This window comes from Eptesicus fuscus, chromosome 14, assembly GCF_027574615.1.
Source record: "Eptesicus fuscus isolate TK198812 chromosome 14, DD_ASM_mEF_20220401, whole genome shotgun sequence".
Classification (NCBI taxonomy): Eukaryota; Metazoa; Chordata; class Mammalia; order Chiroptera; family Vespertilionidae; genus Eptesicus; species Eptesicus fuscus.
The window spans coordinates 8,685,531-8,706,136 of NC_072486.1; the positions used below are offsets into that span (position 1 = coordinate 8,685,531).

The following is a 20,606-nucleotide window of genomic DNA, read 5'->3' on the forward strand; positions in this document are numbered from 1 at the left end:
GGAGGAGGAATCATCAGGGTTGGTTTTGTTAATGGGCTCCCCCCCCGCCCCCCCCCCCCCCCCCCAGGAAATTCACTTGCCTTGAAATTAACCTTGACTATGTTTTCCCAAGACAAGAAAAAATGTGGTTCCTGACGCCCGGGCAGAAAGCACTGTATCATTTTACCCCGTGACTTAAAACTGCGGGGCACGGTTTGACCACGAGCAGCCGGGCTCCTCCCAGCACCCATTAAACAGAAAATGCTGAGACCATCAGGTTTACACAGACGTGCCTGGAAGACAGACGAGACTCCCAGAAGCTCTGAAGCCTCTGCGGCTGCTGCTTTTTTTTTATTTGTTTAAATCAAAACGTTCACAACCTAACCGGCACGCATGTTAGAAACATCCCCACCCAGATGCCACGTTCAGCGAAATGCTGTAAAAGGGCACCGGTACCCACGTGGTGAGGACCAGAGGTGCAGAAGGGCCCAAGAAAAGGAGTATTAGAAATAAGTCCATGTTAGCATGACGAAGGATTTCTCCCAGGAGTATTTGTTGGCTAAAGGATGACAGTCTTTTTTCAGTCTTTTTAGCTGAGTATTGTGATCACTAAAAGTTCCCCTCTGCACCAAGCTAAGCTGCCATGGAAAGGTTCGTATCACTTTACACATTCACTGCAGGCCTGGCCAGTGTGGCTCAGCTGGCTGAGCATCATCCCATGCACCAAAAAGTTGCTGGTTCGCTTCCCAGTCAGGGCACATGCCAGGGGCTGTGGACTAGATCCCCAGTAGGGGATGTGCAGGAGGCAGCCCATTGATGTTTCTCTCTCACATCGATGCTTTTCTCCATCTCTCTTCCCCTCTCTCTCAAATCAATAAAAACATGTTTTAAAAAAAATTTTTCACTGCAATTGAATTTTGAAGCATTTGATTACAATTTTTAAGTACAGTGGGATCCTTTTCTTGACATTTTTCTTAAAAAAGAATAAAAGACAGATTAAGAAAAAAGGATTCCATCGTATTTTTAAAAAAATGTTATCCTGGTTTATTTTCCCATGAAATTGATCTATGGCTTCAAAGTTGACGTGGCCCTTGGATTTTAGATAGTTGCATGATTTAACAAGTTGCCATCTCATTATAAAAAGAGAAGGTCAATGTTTCATATGTGGGACGGCTTACAAACAGTCGAGAGAAGTTGGTAACTGATGTCACCCCATTTATATTTTCCACTGTTAAGTCTTGGACTTAGCATGTTTTAAAGTAATTGACCAGGCCAGTATGTTTATACAACCAGGAACCAGTTGCCACGTCCCCGGGTAACTGGGAGGGTCTTCCCTCCCTCCCCTCTTCACCCAAAGCTGAGGGGCCATCCTTGCCTGCCCTTGTACTTGCACTTGTGCAGTGTAATGACTAGGTATTAAAACTCATGCTTTATAAGCAAAAACGTTCACTTACAACACGTAACCAGGTACATACAAAGCGCAGACCGCATTTCTTCTCTCCATGCTTTCCCTCCATAAAGTCACCTGTGAGGACTCAAAACACATCCTTAATACATTCAGAGTTCCCTACACTCGAGTCGGTGAATGTCAATTCTCCAACAGAAACTTAAGAGAGACCCGTCAGCCACAGAATGGACTCTAACTTAGAAATGGCCAAGGCTACCGAGAACTCCATAGAAACCCACTGACACGGGAGTCAAATGCAGGGCACTTCTGAGCGTAGCTCATCCCAGTCTTTTGTGGTTGTTAAGAAGGTATTTCGCTTTAATTCGGAAGCTGGGAGTCAGACGTCCTGTTGCTGAGAGCTAGCCCAGGAGCAGCAGGCGAGCCCGCCTCGGGTACCACGGGGCTCACTCCTTGGCAGGTGGGAGCCCTTCCAAGTTTACTGCTGACTGACCCCCATTTGGGCGTGGTCCGCCTCTGGCTCCTCCTCCTCCACGTCTGCGCTGTACTCTTCAAAGGCGTCGTCATCGGTATCCGGAAGCCCCAGTAACTGCAGGGAGAGAAGAGAAGCAGCTGTGAGGCCAAAGGCCCCAGGCAGGAAGGCCACCAATGGCATCTGCCCCAAACCGAGCAGCCCTTACAGGACTCGGCACAGCAGCTACGAATTCCCACGAGAGTCTCCCCAACAATTACGTTTATAAACTTATTAGAGGGAAATAGCAATCCTTCAATGGATTGGGGCCCAAAGGGCTCATTTTTATTGGGGACCCTGAAGATTCTCTACTTTCAAGCATGAAAACATGACCCCTCCTCCCACCTATGCACAAAGATATGCTATCCACGCACACCCACACATATCTGGGATGTTAGCAGTAGTACAATGAACAGTGTGACTGTCCCATCAAGATGTCAAAAATCGGTTCTCCTCTTTTTCTCCCCTAAAAGCACAGCTGCTATCCTACCTAATAAAATGGTAATATGTAAATTACCATCACTCTGCTACGCCCATGATTGGGCCAGCGGGAGGTGCAGGGGGCAGGACTCGGGGTGGTCGTGGTAGCTGATTGGACCAGCGTCTGCGCCATGGCTGTGCTGTGGAACAGAAGGGGCCTCTGGGGCAGCGAGCTCACGTCCCGCCGTGGACCATCAAAAACGGGGGAGCTGGGTGCCTGTCTGCTCTGGCACCAGGCCTTTCAGAAGCCTCCGCCGAGCCGGAGGCTTCCAAAAGGCCTGGTGCACCAGTGGACAGGCACCCAGCTCCCCCGCGATCGAAAGCGAAAGCGTGGGAGCTGGGTGCCTGGTGCACCAGCAGACAGGCACCCAGCTCCCCCGCGATCGAAAGCGTGTAGGGGACCCTACACGTGCATGATTCAATCATGCACTGGGCCTCTAGTTATTTATAACACACATATAGGAATGTGGAAACTCTGAAAAGGTTCAACAAAGTGATTAAATAAGTTATTAGGTGCCCAGAAGATAAAATCTTACATAGCCACTTAAAATAGTATCTATAATAATAAAAGGGTAATATGCTAATTAGACCAGACATCCTTCTGGACGTCATTCCAGACAAAGCCGGGTCCCGGGTGCCTGCCGGCGGTCGGAGGGAAGCCAGCCAGGGGAAGGAAGGTCTACTCTTGCACGAATTTCGTGCATCGGGCCTCTAGTTTTTAATAATCTAATGATATAAAAATATGCTCACAAGTGTAAAAAGAATGTGAGTTTACATTATGATACATATTTCTTTAAGTTTATGTACAAATGCATAGAAAAAAAGAGTTCAATGAAATACATCCAAATTTTAAGAGCATTATTTTTAGACAATGTGATTATGGGTAAATTTTTCCCTTTGTAATCTTCTCATATTTTCCAAATGCTCTCTAATCACCATCAGGGAAAGTCACAACCAGCCACAGTAAACATGTTCTGAAAGCACTGGCTGGTGTTCGGTTGGAAACTGAGTGCCATGAGCTGGGCTGGACCAATAAGAACAAGAAGCTCTGGGGTTGGCAGGAAGCCGTGACCTTGGGCACTCCTGAGCCTTGTCCGTGATCATGGGCATCCAGCCCTGGCTCTTCCCTGAGATTGCAGCATACACGAGGCCAAAGGACTTCCTCACACAGTGACCTCATCCTTGGTCCGTCATTCTGAGGCAACTTCACCAAACGGCCCTATGACCTAAGCTCTAACTGCAGGAAGGCACTAAGATAAGACGGGCCACTCTGTTTGCTGTGCACTGCCTCCCTAGTGCCCGGCCACGCCACCCCCACCCAACTCCCTTCCTTCTTCCTGATCCTCCCCAACTCCCCAAGTGAGACAAGGATAAGCAGAGTCCCAATCCTGGTAACGCCTGGACCGAGGTTCTCAAACCACAACTCTGGCTGGTCTCACGGAGCCCTAGGAACACACTCCGGGCAAGATCGTCTGCCGGCTCTCCTGGTCACATGGCGCCTGTGGCCTGCCAGGGCGGCCGTGGCCGACTGCAGACTCGTGCTTTCTCCTTAGAGCGCCGAGCACAGAGCCGTCTCAAAGTGCCCCTGCCGACGGGGAGCGGTGGGGCGGGAGGGGCACATCCAGCTCATCCCAACAGTTTGTAACAACCTCGTGAGCGGCTGGGAGAAGGGAGACGCTCCTTGCCCCTACCAGGCCTCCCTCCATATCTTAGCGACGGAATAAAAGATCAACTTTGCCTCTAAAGAGAGAGAAGAGATGGCTGGTACCATGAACGCAGGTGACTCATACTCCGGCGTTCAGGTTTTATTTGAAAATCGAAATAAGTCAGAACAGAAAGAGTTAAGAACCATATGAACGAGAATGTGCCTGGGATTCCAAACGATATCACACAGACACGTGACCGTCTAGCGTTCCCACCCCTGCCTCCATTCCCATGTATGGCGGGTAAGTCTAAATTTAACTTCTGGATCCGAACTGTGAACAGTCAAGATCTATCAGAGACAGGAGTGCAAACAGACTGGAGAGAATCCTGGACCCCCTGTTCTCACAGCACTCACACATCCTTGGGAGGAAAACGAGGCAGGCCAAGAAATCCTGTCTGGTACACTTAAATGACTGCTGGTAGTTAAGATCACTAATTCCTTCTCAATCGACTGGAAAAAACCTGCATGTTCTCTCTGGACAAGTGTTGGCATTTCCAGGGTCTTGCTGTCTACCAAGCTTCCTCTGAACGACCTACGATCACACAGAACTTCTGGGGCCCATCCATCCAAACAGGACTGTCCGAGATGGTAGAGAAAAGTTCCATAGACCCAAGAGAGCATGGATGAACTGAAGGACTGAATAGGGGTCTTTTGGAAAGTGGTGTAATTGAGCTGAAGCCACATTCAGTATGGAGATGCTAAAGCATTTGGGGCATTTGCCACCATTTATTTACTGATGGTAATGCTGGTGGTACCAACAGACCCAAGACCCGGGCAGTCTGTCTTCCTGATGTGAGGAAAAAAAGAGGCAGGTGGCAAGATGACTAATAGGCAAGAGTAATAGCTACTCTCTCAGTTTTAGGGGCCATTTTTCTTTCTGAAACACACGCACAAGGGTTTGTTTATAATGTGAGCAAAAAACAAAAGCCATAATCAACTTAAAATGGCCCACGGTTCGGTTCGATTCCCTGCCGGGGCGTCAGCCCTCCTCCCCCCGCTGAGCACCTCCGGATCCTGCCCTTTCTCCAGGTCCCTCATGAAGTCCCCGCCCGGCGCTGCGTTCCTCAGCGAGCCCGCTCATCCCTGGCACTCCTAGCCCTTCTAGCACAGTGTAGACCAAGCATGTCAAACTCGCGGCCGTTTATTTGGCCAGTGTTAGCCTTTGAGCTCCACATGCTTGGTGTAGACAAAAAAGCTTTTTAAAAAACACAACACCATTTCTGATTATAAATGTTTTCTGTGACATCACAGACAATTTAGAAAATACAGAAAAGAAGAACATAAATATCACCCGTCACCCTGCCACCCCGAGGCTCTGCGGTCAGGCGCCCCCTGGGGGACAGAGTGTCCACTCGTCCTCCTTACAGCACTAGGAGGACAAATGCATCTAACACAGTGAGCCGAACGCATTAGCTATTGAATGGTGGTTATTATTTTGCCCAAACCAATGGTGATAAACTTTTGACTATAATACCCCATCAATACCTCTTTCCATCCTTTACGGTAGCCAGGTGTCTCTGTTAAGCATGTGCTGAAAGCACTTAGCAAATTGGTTTTTCTCCCCACCAAGAACCTACGAGTCCTGTACAACATTTCACGAAGTCCTGCTCACTTCTCAGCAGTATTTTAGTGTTGTAAATGCTGTACTATGTACCCCATGAGAAATGCACCCTTTAAGCATCACAGCAACCCTAAGATAACTATTGTCATCGTTTCCTAATCTTACAAATGAAGAAACTGAGAAACAGAGAGGTTAAGTAACTTGGCTAAGGTCACACAGCCATCAAGTGGCAGAGCTGGGATTTGAATCGCTGCCTCAGAGCCCGGGTTGCTCATCAATGAAGTATCCTGATTCCACATCACTGGGGAGAGACCACAAACACCACCCTGAAGTTCACATCACTAATGTCCTCCCAGGAAACAGCTCCCTAAGGACCCAGCAACACGGAGTACGCAGAGCAGGGACTGGAACTCTTGGCGTGTTCTGCACAGGAAGCACCCAGCAGAGCGTCTGGACCAAAATAAACGCTCTGTCTTGTAACGTGGAGTTTCTCGGCAGTTTCTGTGTCTGTCTCTCCTACCACAGCCAGCGCCTTGGGGACAAGAGCGGGGCGCTGTGCCGTGACCTCACTCTCTAAAGCAGGGCGTGGGCAAATGCAGGTGACCGATACCTATGGTTGAAAATGTGATGAAGAAGTAGAGGAAAAAGAGTAAAATGGCAAAAAAGGATCACTTTTCTTTTTCCTTTTCCCATCCAACAACGGATTTATTGGGGGGGGGGGGGGTTCAGTGGGGGGAAGGGGAAACGAGAGAAAGGGGGAGAAGCACAGCCGACAGAGTTGGTGTGTGGAGACAGGCAGAGAGCGGCCGTGGCCTGCTCAGCCGCCGGGCAGGACGGCTGGGGAAGGCCAGGTGCTGACCCCGCTCTGGGCCGTGCACGCAGGAGCGCACGGCTGCAGCAACTTAATTGACTCTGCTTGACTGATGCCCCAACGGCAGCAGAAGGCTGTCAACAGATGGATCTTATCTTTCTAGAGAGACTGCACAGGCGGGGGCTGGCAAAGGACGGGCCAAGGGAACAAGGACGGGCAGCCAGGGAGGAGGCTGTTCTAAGGGGAAAATGTTCCTCACGGGCTTCCCCGCCTGCAAACAAAAGCACCAGTTCTCAGGGGGACGATGTGCTGAAGCTCACCTGCCTGACCGCCCTGGAGCCCTGGGGCATGCGCTACTCCAGCAAAACTTCCAACTACACCAGCGACAAGACCCTCCCTGGGTCTTACTTCTAAAGGCAACCTCCCTTAGGCAAGACCAACAGCGAGCTCTGGCTGCTATGGCTCAGTTAGTTGGGCATCGTCCTGTGCACCGAAAGGTTGCTAGTTCGATTCCTGGTCATGGCACATGCCTGGGTTGTGGGCCCGATCCCTGGTGGTGGGCAAGCAGGAGATAGCTCACGGATATTTCACTCTCACATTGATATTTCTCTCTCTCCCCCTGCTCTAATAAGTAAATAGAAAATTTTAAAAATCTATTTGAACCAAATGGGCTAAGAAATTTTTAAAAATAAAATTGAGTTGGTTAGATCAGTGGTCGGCAAACCGCGGTCTGCCGCTCTGTTGACTAATGAGTTTGCCGACCACTGGGTTAGATGAATGATGCAAATCAACAAGGGTGGACAAAAGCCACGAAACTTCCAATTCTTGTAGTAATAGTGGGTGAAATGGTTGGGACCAGCTCTCCCACAGGGAACCAATGGCTGGATTCCCAATGAAAAATGCCTTCTTGGATACAATGAGGAATTAGGACCTAGAGCCGTGCACCTGCTTCTGTCCTGAGGGCACCTGCTGACCGAGAAGCAGCAGGTAGAAACCTGACTGCATGGCTGGCCTATGCTCAGAGCTGGGGGACCAGTCAAAGCCAGGGTCTCCCAAAGGAGCAAACTGTGATGAACCACCCCCACTGTAAGCTGGGACCCCATAGGCCTAGACCAGTGGTCGGCAAACTCATTAGTCAACAGAGCCAAATATCCACAGTACAACGATTGAAATTTCTTTTGAGAGCCAAATTTTTTAAACTTAAACTTCTTCTAACGCCACTTCTTCAAAATAGACTCGCCCAGGCCGTGGTATTTTGTGGAAGAGCCACACTCAAGGGGCCAAAGAGCCGCAGTTTGCCGACCACGGGCCTATACCTTGGCTCTGGTCTGAATGTCTGTGTCTGAAATTCATGTTGAAATTCTACCCCCCTGAGGTGGTGGTATGAGGAGGTGGGGCCTTTGGGAGGCAATTGGGTCAGGAAGGTAGATTCCTCATAAATGGGACCAAGACCTTATAGAACAGGCCCCAGAGATAGCTCCCTCCTTCCACCAGGTGAGTGACAGTGAGGAGATGCTGTGACCAGGAAGCGGGCTCTCACCAGACACCAAGTCTACTAGCCACCTGATGGTGGCCTTCCCAGCCTCCAGACTGAGATAAGTAAACTTCTGTTGTTTCTAAGCCACCCAGTCTGTGGTAGTTGCTTAGCAGCCTGAATGGGGATGGGGATGGGGGTGGGGGTGGGGGTGGGGGTGGGGCCTAAGTCAGCTCTCAGGACAAGGATCAACTAGGAGGAGGCAGCCTGCAGCCTGCCTTGGCATCACCTGCAGAGCTCCGAGAACCACAGGCCTGGCATTGCTCAAAGGCATTCTCGGGCCGACAGGCCTAAGCCCTGGCAGAAGCAAACAACACCCCCAACTCCCCTTAGGAAGATACCCTCATCATGGGCCTCGATTTATTCCTATATATAAATTTTCAACTATGTAAATCCAACACACAAAGAAACACAATAGCAGGAGTGAGAACAGTCAAAACAAATGGCAACAAACAGACTTACAAACCTTGAAATACTGGACTATCAAACACAGTCTCTCGTGCAACCATGCCTACTATGTTCAGAGAAATGACAGACAAGCTTGAAAATTTCAGCAGAAAAGTACACACTGTTTTAAAAGATTTGAAAAAGAAATGAATGGAAATTCTAGAGCAACTATCCTGGCCACGTGGAGTCCAGTGGGCAAGGAACTGAACTTGGGAGAAGTGTGGGGACACTGGCTCTGTCTTCCAATAATGACAAAGGGAAACAGGCCGTTTTCACAATAGGGTGAGTATTCACTGTACATGCTTTCCAGCAAGAGTGAAGACACGGCTAGTTAGACACAAACTACAGACTCCTAAATCCTAACGGGTGGTGGTGGTGGGGTGGACAAGCTCTCTATAGTGAGTTTATAAAGAGAAAAGAACAGGACCCTCGCCCTGGCTGGTTTGGCTCCACGGATAGAGCGTTGGCCTGCGGACTGAAAGGTCCCCTGGTCAATTCCAGTCAAAGACACATGCCCGGGTTGCGGGCTCAATCCCCAGTGTGGGGTGTGCAGGAAGCAGCCAATCAATGATTCTCTCATCATTGACATTGCTACTTCGCTCTCCATCTCCCTTCCTCTCTGAATTCAATCAAAATATATTTAAAATAAATAAATTTAAAAAAGAAAGAATAGGACCCACACCCAATTTCATCCTTCTCCATGCCCACAGGGGTGGAGGTACCTCCTTTGTGTAGCCTTCTGGCCGCCCCTGAATAGAGGTCTCACCATCATAAGGTGAGGGCACCTGCAGGGCACTTCCCAGCATGTTGGCTGGAAGACTCCTGGGTGAGGACAGGGATATTCAGTTGCCTCACGAAGGCTGTTTGCTTCCCACCCTAACAGCGGTTCTCAACTCCAGTGATGCTAGAAATAACCACCGTCCCTGCACCGAACAGCTGTGCCACATCCCGTTCCCCCTCCCTCCCGCCCTCAGCCACCCTCCATAGCTGCTATCTTTAAGCCACCAAGTAGACAAGAGACAAACAATTAGTCATCCCAGATTCTGCCCGATTTCCCCACGATCCATGTGTTTCAAAGGGCAGTCCGGTTAGGAAACAAGGGCTTCAGAAGCCGGGCGGGCACCTACGGGTCTGAACGACTTGAAGACTTTTTCCAAGACTTCCTGGAGCGTCTTCTTGCCGCAGGAGGAGATGTAGTCCTGGGCCAGCTGCAGGAATGGCAGGCAGTCCTCGCTCTCACTCCACACGTGCTGGCGCCCAGGGGCAGGGGAGAGGAGAGAACAGACACAGTCATTACACGCAGTGCACATCCGGAAAGCCGGGGAGAGCTTTTCCAGCACAGGGACTGGAAGCAGAGTAAGATGCATATGGTCATTGACTTGTTTGCTCTGAAAGGGATCAGAAAATGCAGACCCTACTGCCCGGCCAGTGTGGCTCGGTGGTTGAGCATCGACCTATGAACCAGGAGGTCATGGTTCAATTCCCTGTCAGGGCACATGCTTGGGTTGTGGGCTCGATCCCCAGTGTGGGGCAAGCAGGAGGCAGCTGATCAATGATTCTGTCTCTTCATTGGTGTTTCTATCTCTCTCTCCTTCTCCCTTCCTCTCTGAAATCAATCAATCTATCTATATAAGCCAAGTGACTGCAATGCCGGACGACCGATTGCTTTGACACGCACTGCAGCCCCAATCGCCCTCCCTCCACCCCATGGGTAACGGGGCTGGCTGGCCAACCTCCCACATCCCCTCCCCCCCCGCCAGGTTGGGGCGGGCCGGCCAGACCCTACCTGTGCATGAATTCATGCACTGGGCCTCTAGTAAAAACATATTTAAAGAAAAAGAAATGCAGACCCTGTGCTCCTGGTCCATAATCCCAACTGCTCAATTTGCAACAGATCTGCTCATGCGTTGCAAACAGGGCAGTGGGGCCGAGCCCCCACCCACGATGTCCACTGCCCCCCCTTCTAGTGCAGGCCGAGGGCGGCTTTCAACCAGGAAGGAGCAGAAACCAAGAGCCTGCATGATCCTTGACTTTGCCTTCGGCTGTAGCTGAAGGATTAATTAAACATAGTTTGTAACCACTAACTTGGAACAAGACATTCTTTACCCAGATTAGCCTGTGAGTGGGGGTGATGGTAAATTTATTTCAAAATGAAATGAATTTAGGAGAACACACAGGAAAGTCATCAATCAGTCACTGGGCGGGGGGGGGGGGGGGGGGGGGGGCGCGGTTGGAGGGCTTGTGAAAGTTCACCTTCCCTTAAAATGCTTTAAGAAGGCTCACGCCCAAGCCTCACTTCACAATGTGAACTACACCCAGAGGAGACTGGCTCTAGGTTTTACATTTTCCTTAAGCCTAGACGAGTTTTTCTTTCTTCTTTCTTTTCTTTTCTTTCTCCTCCTCCTCCTCCTCCTCCTCCTCCTCCTCCTCCTCCTCCTCTCCTTCTCCTCCTCCTTCTCCTCCTCCTTCTCCTCCTCCTTCTCCTCCTCCTTCTCTCCTTCTTCTTCTCCTTCTTCTTCTCCTTTTTTAATCCACGTGAGGATATCCATTTTAGCACATCTTTAGGACTAGACAAGTCTCCCATAAATGTTCCAGGATTTGGAATAAGCCCAAGAAACAGGCGGGAGAGATCTAGATGAGGAAGCGACAGGCCATGGGCTACCAGGATAACGTCAGGGTATGTATCAGTTATCAAAAATCACTGTTTAGAGGGACCAACTAATGACAGCTCAACGCTAGTTTTTAAAAAGCATAGAAGGCCCAGCCGGCATGGCTCAGTGGTTGAGTGTTGACCAAGGAACCAGGAGGTCACCGTTCGATTCCCGGTCAGGGCACATGCCTGGGTTGTGGGCTCGATCCCCAGTAGGGGCTGTGCAGGAGGCAGCCCATCAATGATTCTCTCACCACTGATATTTCTTCTCTCTCTCTCTCTCCCTCTCCCTTTCTCTCTGAAATCAATAAAAATACATTTTAAGAAGTGCAGAGGTACGGGAAGAGGGAGACTTTGGCAGATGGGAATAAGCAGCAGCAGCTAAGCAGCAGGAGGTGAGATTTATTTGGAGAAAGGGTCCCTATCAAGCCCATACTTACTCCCTCCCATGAATACAAATGACTAGGGCATCACCCCAGACAGTGCAAGCCCATCACTCAGTACACACATTTCACTGTCTTCCTCCTCATGGCAGCGTTTCCAAGGACTGGATCTCCGGACTTCAAATACTGCCCAGATCTAAGGGAGACTAACGAGGTGCGGGGTGCCATCTTCACAGCCAATTACGTGTGTTTCACAGAAGCAAAGGCCCGTTTCCCACACACGCTGCCCGGGTCCAGCAGACTCCCAGGGTAGCTTTTGACTCGACCTAATAGCGCTGTAACTTCTACCTCCTCTAACTTAGAGAACAGTTCAAACGCGATTCCCCGTTAGAGACCCTTCAAGTTGTGGAGCCGCTGAAAAGCCATGTATGGAACAGCCTCTCCCAGTGGACGGAAGTGGGGCGGTACTAAGCGCTCTCGAGTCCATCATCCAACCTGATTCTTAATCGGCGGGGATTCAGCAAGAACCAGAAAGTCCACTTTAACGCGTGTCTGCTCAGCACCCCTGCTCACGCTCAAATTTTAACAAGTGTATTTCAAATTCTTACCCACATTAACGATGGGATTACCATCTAGCATCACCCAGGAAGGAGACTTTTAGCCTGACCTCCCTAGGCCTGAGGACTAGAGAAAAGGCAACAAGTCTAGTGTAGGTGCCTGCCACAGTGGCTGGCTGGCAGGCCGGAGTACCCCTCGCCTCTGGAGTGTGCAGGAGAATGGGGGTGGGAGGGTTCCACCTGCCGCCTGGCTAAGGTCACATGCTGAGCAAATCGGACACCCACTGTGACCTCCCCGAGGACACTGTCCAAGGCAACTGGGGCTGTAGCTCGTTCAGGAGTAGGTGGACCCGTGGAGGACGCGTGTGCCTGTTTCTTCAATTACAAAGTAAACTAAGGCAAGGGCGTCACTCACAGGACCCGCAGCGCAGCGCACCCCCCTCTGCGTGGAACCGGCCTGCTGCTCTGGCGAGGTGGCGTTCGGGCATCTCCATGAGGAGAGGGCTCAGGCCACAGCCGTCACCGCTCTGCTTCCGGAGTTGTTGATTTGTGAATATATTTTGGAGAAGGAAGAATTAACACCCACTAAAGGGCTTTCTATCCAGTCTGCCCCAACTTCTCTCATTTGGCTAACTCACCCTGGATTCCCTGTCGTGTTAGTTTAAAAAAAAACAAACAAAACAGGTTTTACTGAATCCCTGCCCATAGGATAAGGCGAGAGAGCACAGGGTTTGGAAAAGGACAGACTCAGGTGTACGTGGCCCCTCAAAAGACACCACTAATGGTTTCAAATCCACTGTATCTCCCAACAAAAGTATCCATTTTAATTTTTTGAGATTGTGTCCTTCCCAAACTAACCAAGGCCATCAGCAAAGACCCATAGAGTACAAAACGTGATGACCTAAAAAACCGTCTGCAGTTGGGAAAACGAGGACAAAGGGCAAACACCGGAAGGAAAAGAAGACAGGACCCAGTGAGGTCAGGACAAGCCGCGCAGGGTGGACGGGCCTGGCCACGTGCTGGAACAGGACACAGATTTGCCTCCAGAGCCCGTGGGAAGGCAGGAGGAGATCAGTGCCCGGAGGCAGTGCCCCCGGACCAAACAGGGCCTTCAGGATGAACGGGCAAGGGGCTGGGGGCAGGATGGTTACCTCTTAGGAAAAAGAGAGGGAACCCCTTCCAACACCAGGGCAGGGCAGGAAGGACGTCAGGTGGATGGGCTGATGCTCCTGGAATCAGGGTGTGGGTCTAGTCGTGTCCAGAGACAAATGGGTCACTGAAGGCCGGAGTCCTGAGCCAAGGGCTTGGGCGGCCCCCGTGACTGCAGCTCGGGGAGTGTTTGAAGCACGTGCAGCCAAACACCCACTTTGGCCGTGAAAACAGGGGTCAGAGAACGCGTGGCTTTGAACAACGTGCGGTGGTCCCCGGGCAAATGTAAAAGCAGGCACAGATGTCTTGGCTTTCCGATGGGGTTGTGCCACAACAGGAGGAATGCCAAGCCAGGGCTCCGTGAAGGGGAGGGACGCGCGGTCTCCAGCTTAGGGTGCAGGTCACTTGGAGGTTTCCTAAAACACAATGAAATCACGGGGTCCCAGCGGGACTGTCTGATGGGAGCAGGGCTGAGCATTTGCATGCCCAACTGGCCCCCAGGTGATGCTCAGGCGGCTGGATCTGGGGCCACACCTTGAGAGCCAGAAGCAGAGCAGAAAGGTAATTAACTTCCAAGGTGGTGGGCGTGGCGGGGAGGAGGGGAGCATCACTGACTACAACCAAGTCCAAACCGCAGGTCAGCTGAAGCTCCAGAGCAGCCTCTGCCTCCCGACAGATTTCCAGCCGTTAGGAGCTGCAAGTCCCCGGGGTGGGGGTGGGGGTGACCTGGGCTTCGGGACAGGCCCTCTAGGCCCTCCCTTCTGTTATCAGGTTGGGCCGGAGTCTATCATCCAAGCTGCCCGGCTTCAGACAACAGACCGTGTCCTCTGGAACCAGAAAAAAGAGCTCCTTTCTGCTTTCTGCAGTGTAGGCGGCAATACCCAGCGTCTCCAAAAATGGTAAGAGAAGATCAAGGTCCTTCAACCCTACAGCGACCTTCTCCAGCACCCAGGGCCTTGCCACCGGCCTCACTCTCACTGTGGCCCTGACTTGAGAACTTTCTGGCGTCAGCAGGACCAAGGGATCCATTTTGAGTTTTGGCAGCTTCATCCCAAGTGGACTGCGGTCCCCAGAAGAGACGGCATAAGAGACAAGCCAGGAGCCATCTCAGGCATGTCTCTCCTTACCTATGTGACCAAGTAACCACCTTTCGATTCTGGAGAAAACAGAACTTGTTGAAAGGGATGGCATTGTGTTTCCATGGTGGGACAGTGGGGAGAAAGCACTTCCTTGGCTAATTTAACCTCTACGCTCGGACACGCAGACTTCTGCACAGGGCGGGAAGAGCCTGGCTGGCCGTACCCATGACCTGCTCCTGACGTCAGCCAGGGAGGTTACTGAGGCTCAGAAAGGTTGCACAACTTGCCTGCGATCACACAGGGAGCAAGGGGCAGAGCCAGGACATCACCAGGTGTGCATGCCTTCAACCTCAACTCCTTCGTTGGCAAGACACAGAAAACAAGAAGACTCACAGGAAGGTTAAAAAGGTCGCAGGAGAGACCCAGCAGACTGACTTTCATGAGCGGGGCGTCCAATCAGTGTCTATTCACATGGATCTGAACTCACATTAGCATAACCTTACCCTCCCCGGGATGTGCACCTAAGAAGGAAGGACATCTCTTTGTTCCTGCAACAGTCTCTCTATCCAGATGCTCGGCCACTGTGGAAAGCTCTGTAGTCTACCACTATTCCCCACTTAATCCTCACCATAATGATCCAATGCAGATGCGATTATCCCCACCTGACAGATGAGGAAACCGAGGGTAGAGGTTAAGTTAGACAAGGGCTCTCTCCCCACTACCCCTCCCCCCAGGCAAACACAGTGCCTTCTCATTCCAACAAGTTCTATTTCCTCCAGAATCAAAAGGTTGTTACTTGGTCACATAGTTAAGGAGAGACACGCCTAGAATGGAAATGGAGAAAACGATACAGACATGGCCATGCACACGTAAAGTGACGTTAGTTTTCTATAAATAAACTCTGTTAATACTATGACAACTTCGGCCTTTGTTTTTGTATCGAGGAGGGAGGGACTCCGCTATACAGCATTTTAGATCCAAGCATGTTGTGATGGGCTGGCAGAAAAAGTAGGACAAGGGAGGAGCTGTTTTTTGGCCCCTTCATTAGCGCCCAGGCCCAGGGAGGGGCAGGGCAGGAGACAGCGGAGGGGCTGCCGTGCCCACCTACTCAAGGGCCCCTCTGTCAGGCTGGTACATTACTGGCTGCCAACACCCTGCTCCTCAAACCTGGCAGCGCCCTCAGGACTTTCTGAGTAGGCAGAGGGGGGCACGTGCCACCTTCTGTGATCCCCCGGCCCTCTCCCATTTTAGCCAGGCAGAGCCAGCCCTGTCCTTGAACCTCTAGCTTCATTTTATCCCAGGACCTGACATCATGGGCCATCCACAGGGAGGGGCCGGAACCAGGGCAGCAGTTTGGAAAGGGACAGCGTGAACTGGGTGGCCTGTGAAGCGAGAAGGGGACAGAGTGCACAAGGGACCCGGGAGCTGCCAACACGGAGGGGAAATAAAAGGAAGTCCTTGTTCCCAGGCCTCGGGAGCGCCTGGCCTTGATCCTGCCTGTGGGACACTCCGCCGGGTGGGAAGGGCAGGCCTCTGGGCTTGGGCTCAAGTCCTGGCTCGGTCACTTCTTGGTGGCACAGTCCCCACGAGCCCCTTGCACTCACTGAGCCTGTTTCCTCGCCTGTGACGTGGGGATAAGACGACCTACCTCATAGCATTTTTAAGAGGCTCAAGAAGCCGCCCTTGAACCCAGCCTGAACTGGGTCCCCAGCTGTCACTCCTGGGCTGCTGTTTTCAGAGTAGGGCTATGGTTCAAGTTGCTCTACCTCTTGACAGCTGTGGGGAGTTAGTTAACCCCACTGCGCTTGAGTTTCCTCATCTGTGAAGTGGAGATAAGTATAGAGCACCTTACAGATTACGAAGAGTCAATGGGTTCATCGACGCGAAGGATTAGAGCACTGTCCGATACACAGTAAACTGCACATCAGTGGTAGCTGTTATTGTTTTTTGATGCTGTCATTCTTGAAATTTAACATCTGCACTAGACGGACGTTCATTCATTCTTATCAACACAGACGGAGCACCTTCGCGTGTCTGACAGTGTTCCAAGCGCTGGGATGCAGGGATGGCCAAGACAGACAAGGCACAGCTCTCGGGAGGCTGATGAGTCCAGGGGGGGAGGCAGAGAAGAAACTATTTACTTGAAAGAGACTGTGAAGTACGAACCGGTGCTATGGTAAGACTAACGAAGGTGAGGGATTGTGCTGTGAGGTTTCTCCCAGGCCTGATGGCGGAAAGGAGCTGGCCATGTCAAGTCGTGGGGGAAGAAAGTTCTAGCAGAGGGCACAGTGATACAAAGGCCTTCTGAGCACGGCGTGTCTGCAGACCGGGAAGGCCCGTGTGGCAGGAACACAGCAAGCAAGGCGGATGAATGGCCCCACATGAGACCGGAAAGGAGGCAAGAGACAGATCACGCGTGGGCTTGAAGTCAGGCTAGGTCAGTGGTCGCAAACCGCGACTCTCGAGCCACATGCGGCTCTTTGGCCCCTTGAGTGTGGCTCTTCCACAAAATGCAACGTTTTTAGCAAAGGCCAGCTTAGGAGTACCCTAATTAATAACAATGTACCTTACCTATATAGTTTAAGTTTAAAATATTTGGCTCTCAAAAAATTTTGATCATTGTACTGTTGCTATTTGGCTCTGTTGACTAATGAGTTTGCCGACCACTGGGCTAGGTGAGGTGGGGAGGGCTGGGGGCATGACCTGGATTATATTTTAAATAGATCTGGAAACTCTGCCGAGTCACCCCATTTTAGGCACTTTTCCAAACAGCCGGAGAGTAAGCTACTAACATTGTCGTCCCTGTTTTACAGCCGTGGGAATCATGGCGTAGAGATTAAATAACTTCCCCTATGGCATGAAGTTAGATGTGGAGGGCTGGGGTGCAAACCCAAGGAGCCTGACCCCAGAGCCTGCACGCTCCTAACCACTAACCAACACTGTCTTGGACGGTGGAATGAGGGCCGAGACCCTATTCGTATTCCAGGTAGCCCTGGCCTGGTGCAAAGTAAGCCCTCCATACGTGCTTGTTGAATGAAGGATGTGAAGACACTCTGTGCGTTGAGAAATGCTACGTCAATATTCTTATTAAGAAATCCTTCGGGTTTTAGGAATTCCAACCATCTCAAGTTCCTTTTCATGCTGAGCAGACTTTCCTGGGAAAGGGAACCCAGCGCCGTAGGACATGTACTTGGTGCCCGAGGTCCTTTAACTAGAGGCACACGGCGGCTCCACAGACCTGGCCTGGGCAGACCCGAGAGAGGTCTGCGCTAAGAAAACGCCAGCGGTTGGCATCTGGTCCCCGAGGGCCTCTCGAAACTGAGAAAGGAAGTCCCTTTCCCTCTTCTTTCTTCCTCATCTATTTCATTTCAGCGTCAGTGAATGAATACAGCCAAGCCTTTTCCTTGCCCAGGTGGGAAAACATTTACCATACGGGTGGTCTTGAAAAGGCCTGATGTGCATAATGTTTCTGAATGACTCGAGGTACATATTCAAGACAAGAGAATTAATTACTCCACCCGCTTCATCTCCTTGGAGTAATTTATTTGGATGCACCTCCTTCAGTCCCAGAGGGAGGCCGTGTGGAACGCTCCCCATAAAATCCAGAACCTCCCGAGTCTCTTGCCCTACGTCACAGTAAGGAGGGGGGAAGGCCACTGGGGGACTAGGGGCCTAGGGAAGCCCAGGCTGGGAGGGACTCCTAACATGGCAGTCAGTTGGACCCCCGTGCCCTTGCCACTCGATCCCTGGGGCTTCCTCTCACTCTGACAATGGAGCACTCCCCTTTACTGACTCGCACCCCCCGCACCCCCAGTAACAAATAACACTCATTCTACCACAGTCCACAGTGAGTGTGCTTCCAAATGTTTATAGCTTCCTTGCTCCACAAGTTCCTGTGATGGAGGCACCCTGACTTACTTCATGTGAGAAGTGAGAACATTGAAGCTCTTTTAAAAAGCAAGACAAGCCCTAGCTGGTTTGGCTCAGTGGATAAAGCGTCAGCCTTTGAACTGAGGGGTCCCTGGTTGCGGGCTCAATCCCCATGGGGGGGTGGGCTGCAGGAGGCAGCCAATCAATGATTCTCTCTCATTGATGTTTCTATCTCTCTCTCCCTCTCCCTTCCTCTCTGTAATCAATAAAAAAATATTTTTTTTTTTTAAAGAGAGAGACAAGCTTTAAACTCAGGGAACCCCAGATCCAACCTCTGATCCAAATCTGTGGGGCCCTGGCTGTGAGTGGGGGCCGTTAGGTGCTTTATCTATCCAGTCGCCTGGGCCCTGGCTTTATACCCATTTTCTGGATGTGTGAACTGAGCTGGGTGACGGCAACTGACCCGAGTCACAGGGCCAGAACTCAGATCTGGCTGTCACCCCAGGGCATCCCTCTTCCAGGGTGTCCAGGGCTGGGGCCCAGATGGGTGCTTCCCAGCTGCAGGGTGGGGTGGAGGGGTGGGCAGAGCCTGCTTTATTGCCAGGGCCACCTCTCTGGGATGAGAAAGGGGATCTCGCTGTCTCTCGGTAACTCCTTTGAGAACTTGCCCTTGGCGGCGGTGGGCGCGCGCCGGGCCGGCGTGGACCGGGGCACGGCTTTGTCTCGCCCACCTGAGGGCAGGGCCGGGCGCTGTCTAGGCGCCGCCCTGCCTCCATCTGCTGCAGCGGCAGCGGCGCCAGCTCCAGGCTCAGGCCTGTGACCACACGGTAACCCGAGCCCACAGCCACCTCCATCTTACATTTGGGGACCCTGACACCTCACCCCACCCCCGTCCTTACAAACACTTCCTGGAGCGCCCAGTCTTCCCACCTCCAACCCCCTGTCCTCCTCATCCCCTTCCTAAACTGCCAGCGCCAAGATCCCAAGTGGGCGCAGGATGTAAAGTCAAAGATTTGGACACAGCAGTTCCAGGTCCCGTCCCTCCGAGCCCGGGGCAGGAGCGGGGCTGGAGCGGGGCTGGAGCGGGGCTGGAGCGGGGCAGGAGCGGGGCAGGAGCAGGGGCTGGAGCGGGGGCAGGAGCGGGGCTGGGGAATTCCCTCTCATCTGGGCAAACCACAGGCTTGGGGGAGGGGTGCGCGGCGGGCGCCCCAGCCGGACAGAACCCGCTCCGAAGCTCATAGAGGAGCCATGGAAGCACAGGGGATAGGCGTGCCCGTGTGTGTGTGTGTGTGTGTGTGTGTGTGTGTGTGTGTGTGTGCATGCGCACGCGCGCGTGCGTTTTTAAGATCCGGGGTGTAATTCCGCAAAGAAGGTCCAGGGGATGGGGCACCGCTAGTGTGGACAGAGGCTTTGTGTCCAAACACGCAGCGCAGGGACCGACCCGGGGAGCGGGTGGGGTTCCCCAGGCGGGGGCACCTGGAAGCCTCGGGTCCGCGCATCGGGAGGGAACGGCATTCCCCACCCGGACGGGGCGAGTGGGTGCAGGAAGCTCCGGACTCTGGATCCTGCGGGAGGGTTCGTGCGCCCCGGGCCGGGCCGGTGCGACGCGGGACACCCGGGAGATGCTCCAAGCCCAGCACCGCGCACGGGCCTTGGGGTCGCGTCCCTGAAACAGCCCACCGACGCCCGGCCCTCCGGATCGTCAGGGCGCCCCTGCCCGCCGCCCACCGGCCCCGCCCGGAGCCTGACACCGGAGAAGAGGGGTGCGCGGGGTTACGCCCTCCCGCCCCGCGCCCCGCAGCCTCCCTCGCGCGGATGCGGTCCCTCCCACCAGCACTCACAAAATTGTCCCCGCAGCCGTTGTCCGGGCACAGCACGTAGAAGGAGACGCCGGGGTCGGCGTAGAAGTCCATCCTGCGCTCCGTCTCCTCCGTGGCGATGAGCTCGAAGGGCGTGTTGGAGCACCATTTCTCCGCGACGTCCGCCAGCTGCTGGAAATCCATCCTGCCCGCCGCGCCCGCGCCTCCTCGCCGCCGCCTCCCGCTCCCTCCGCCCGCCCTCCGCTCCTCGGGGTCCTCCTCCGGGCGGGCAGCGCGCGGCTCCGCGGGCTCCGGGGCAGGCGGCGGACCGGGCGGCGCGGAGTCCTGGGTCCGGGCTCCTCCCGGCGGCGGTGTTTACATGCTGTGTGTAGCGGGTGGGCGGCGGCCCGGCCCGCTGGCCGCGCCCGGCTCCTCCCCGGCCCGCCCCCCGCCCGCCCCCTTCGGGCCGCCGAGGAGGCTGGCACGGACCGGACGGGCGCGCGCCGCGGCGGGGTGGGGCGGGGCGGGCCAGGAGCTCCGCGGGCTCCCCAATACCAACCCCCCTTTTAAATAAAGGACCCCCGGAGCGTCCCGGGGCCTTGGCGAGGCCGGGGCCACCCCGGGCCGTGACGTCACGGGCCCCAGCCAATCCCGGGAGTCGGAGGCCTGCGTCCCGGCTGGCGAGT

General features: G+C 53.1%; 1 protein-coding gene across 1 annotated transcript; it reads right to left on the bottom strand.

Moving 5' to 3' along the window:
• Positions 1–302: 302 nt before the first annotated feature.
• Positions 303–20,320, bottom strand: MTURN (maturin, neural progenitor differentiation regulator homolog). The gene is made up of 3 exons (XM_008147623.3): positions 19,963–20,320; positions 9,561–9,683; positions 303–1,973 (listed from the first exon to the last, which is right to left on the bottom strand). Exons 1-3 carry the CDS (start codon positions 20,122–20,124, stop codon positions 1,863–1,865), a joined length of 396 nt encoding a protein of 131 aa, XP_008145845.2. The 5' UTR covers positions 20,125–20,320; the 3' UTR covers positions 303–1,862.
• Between the last annotated feature and the right edge of the window lie 286 nt (positions 20,321–20,606).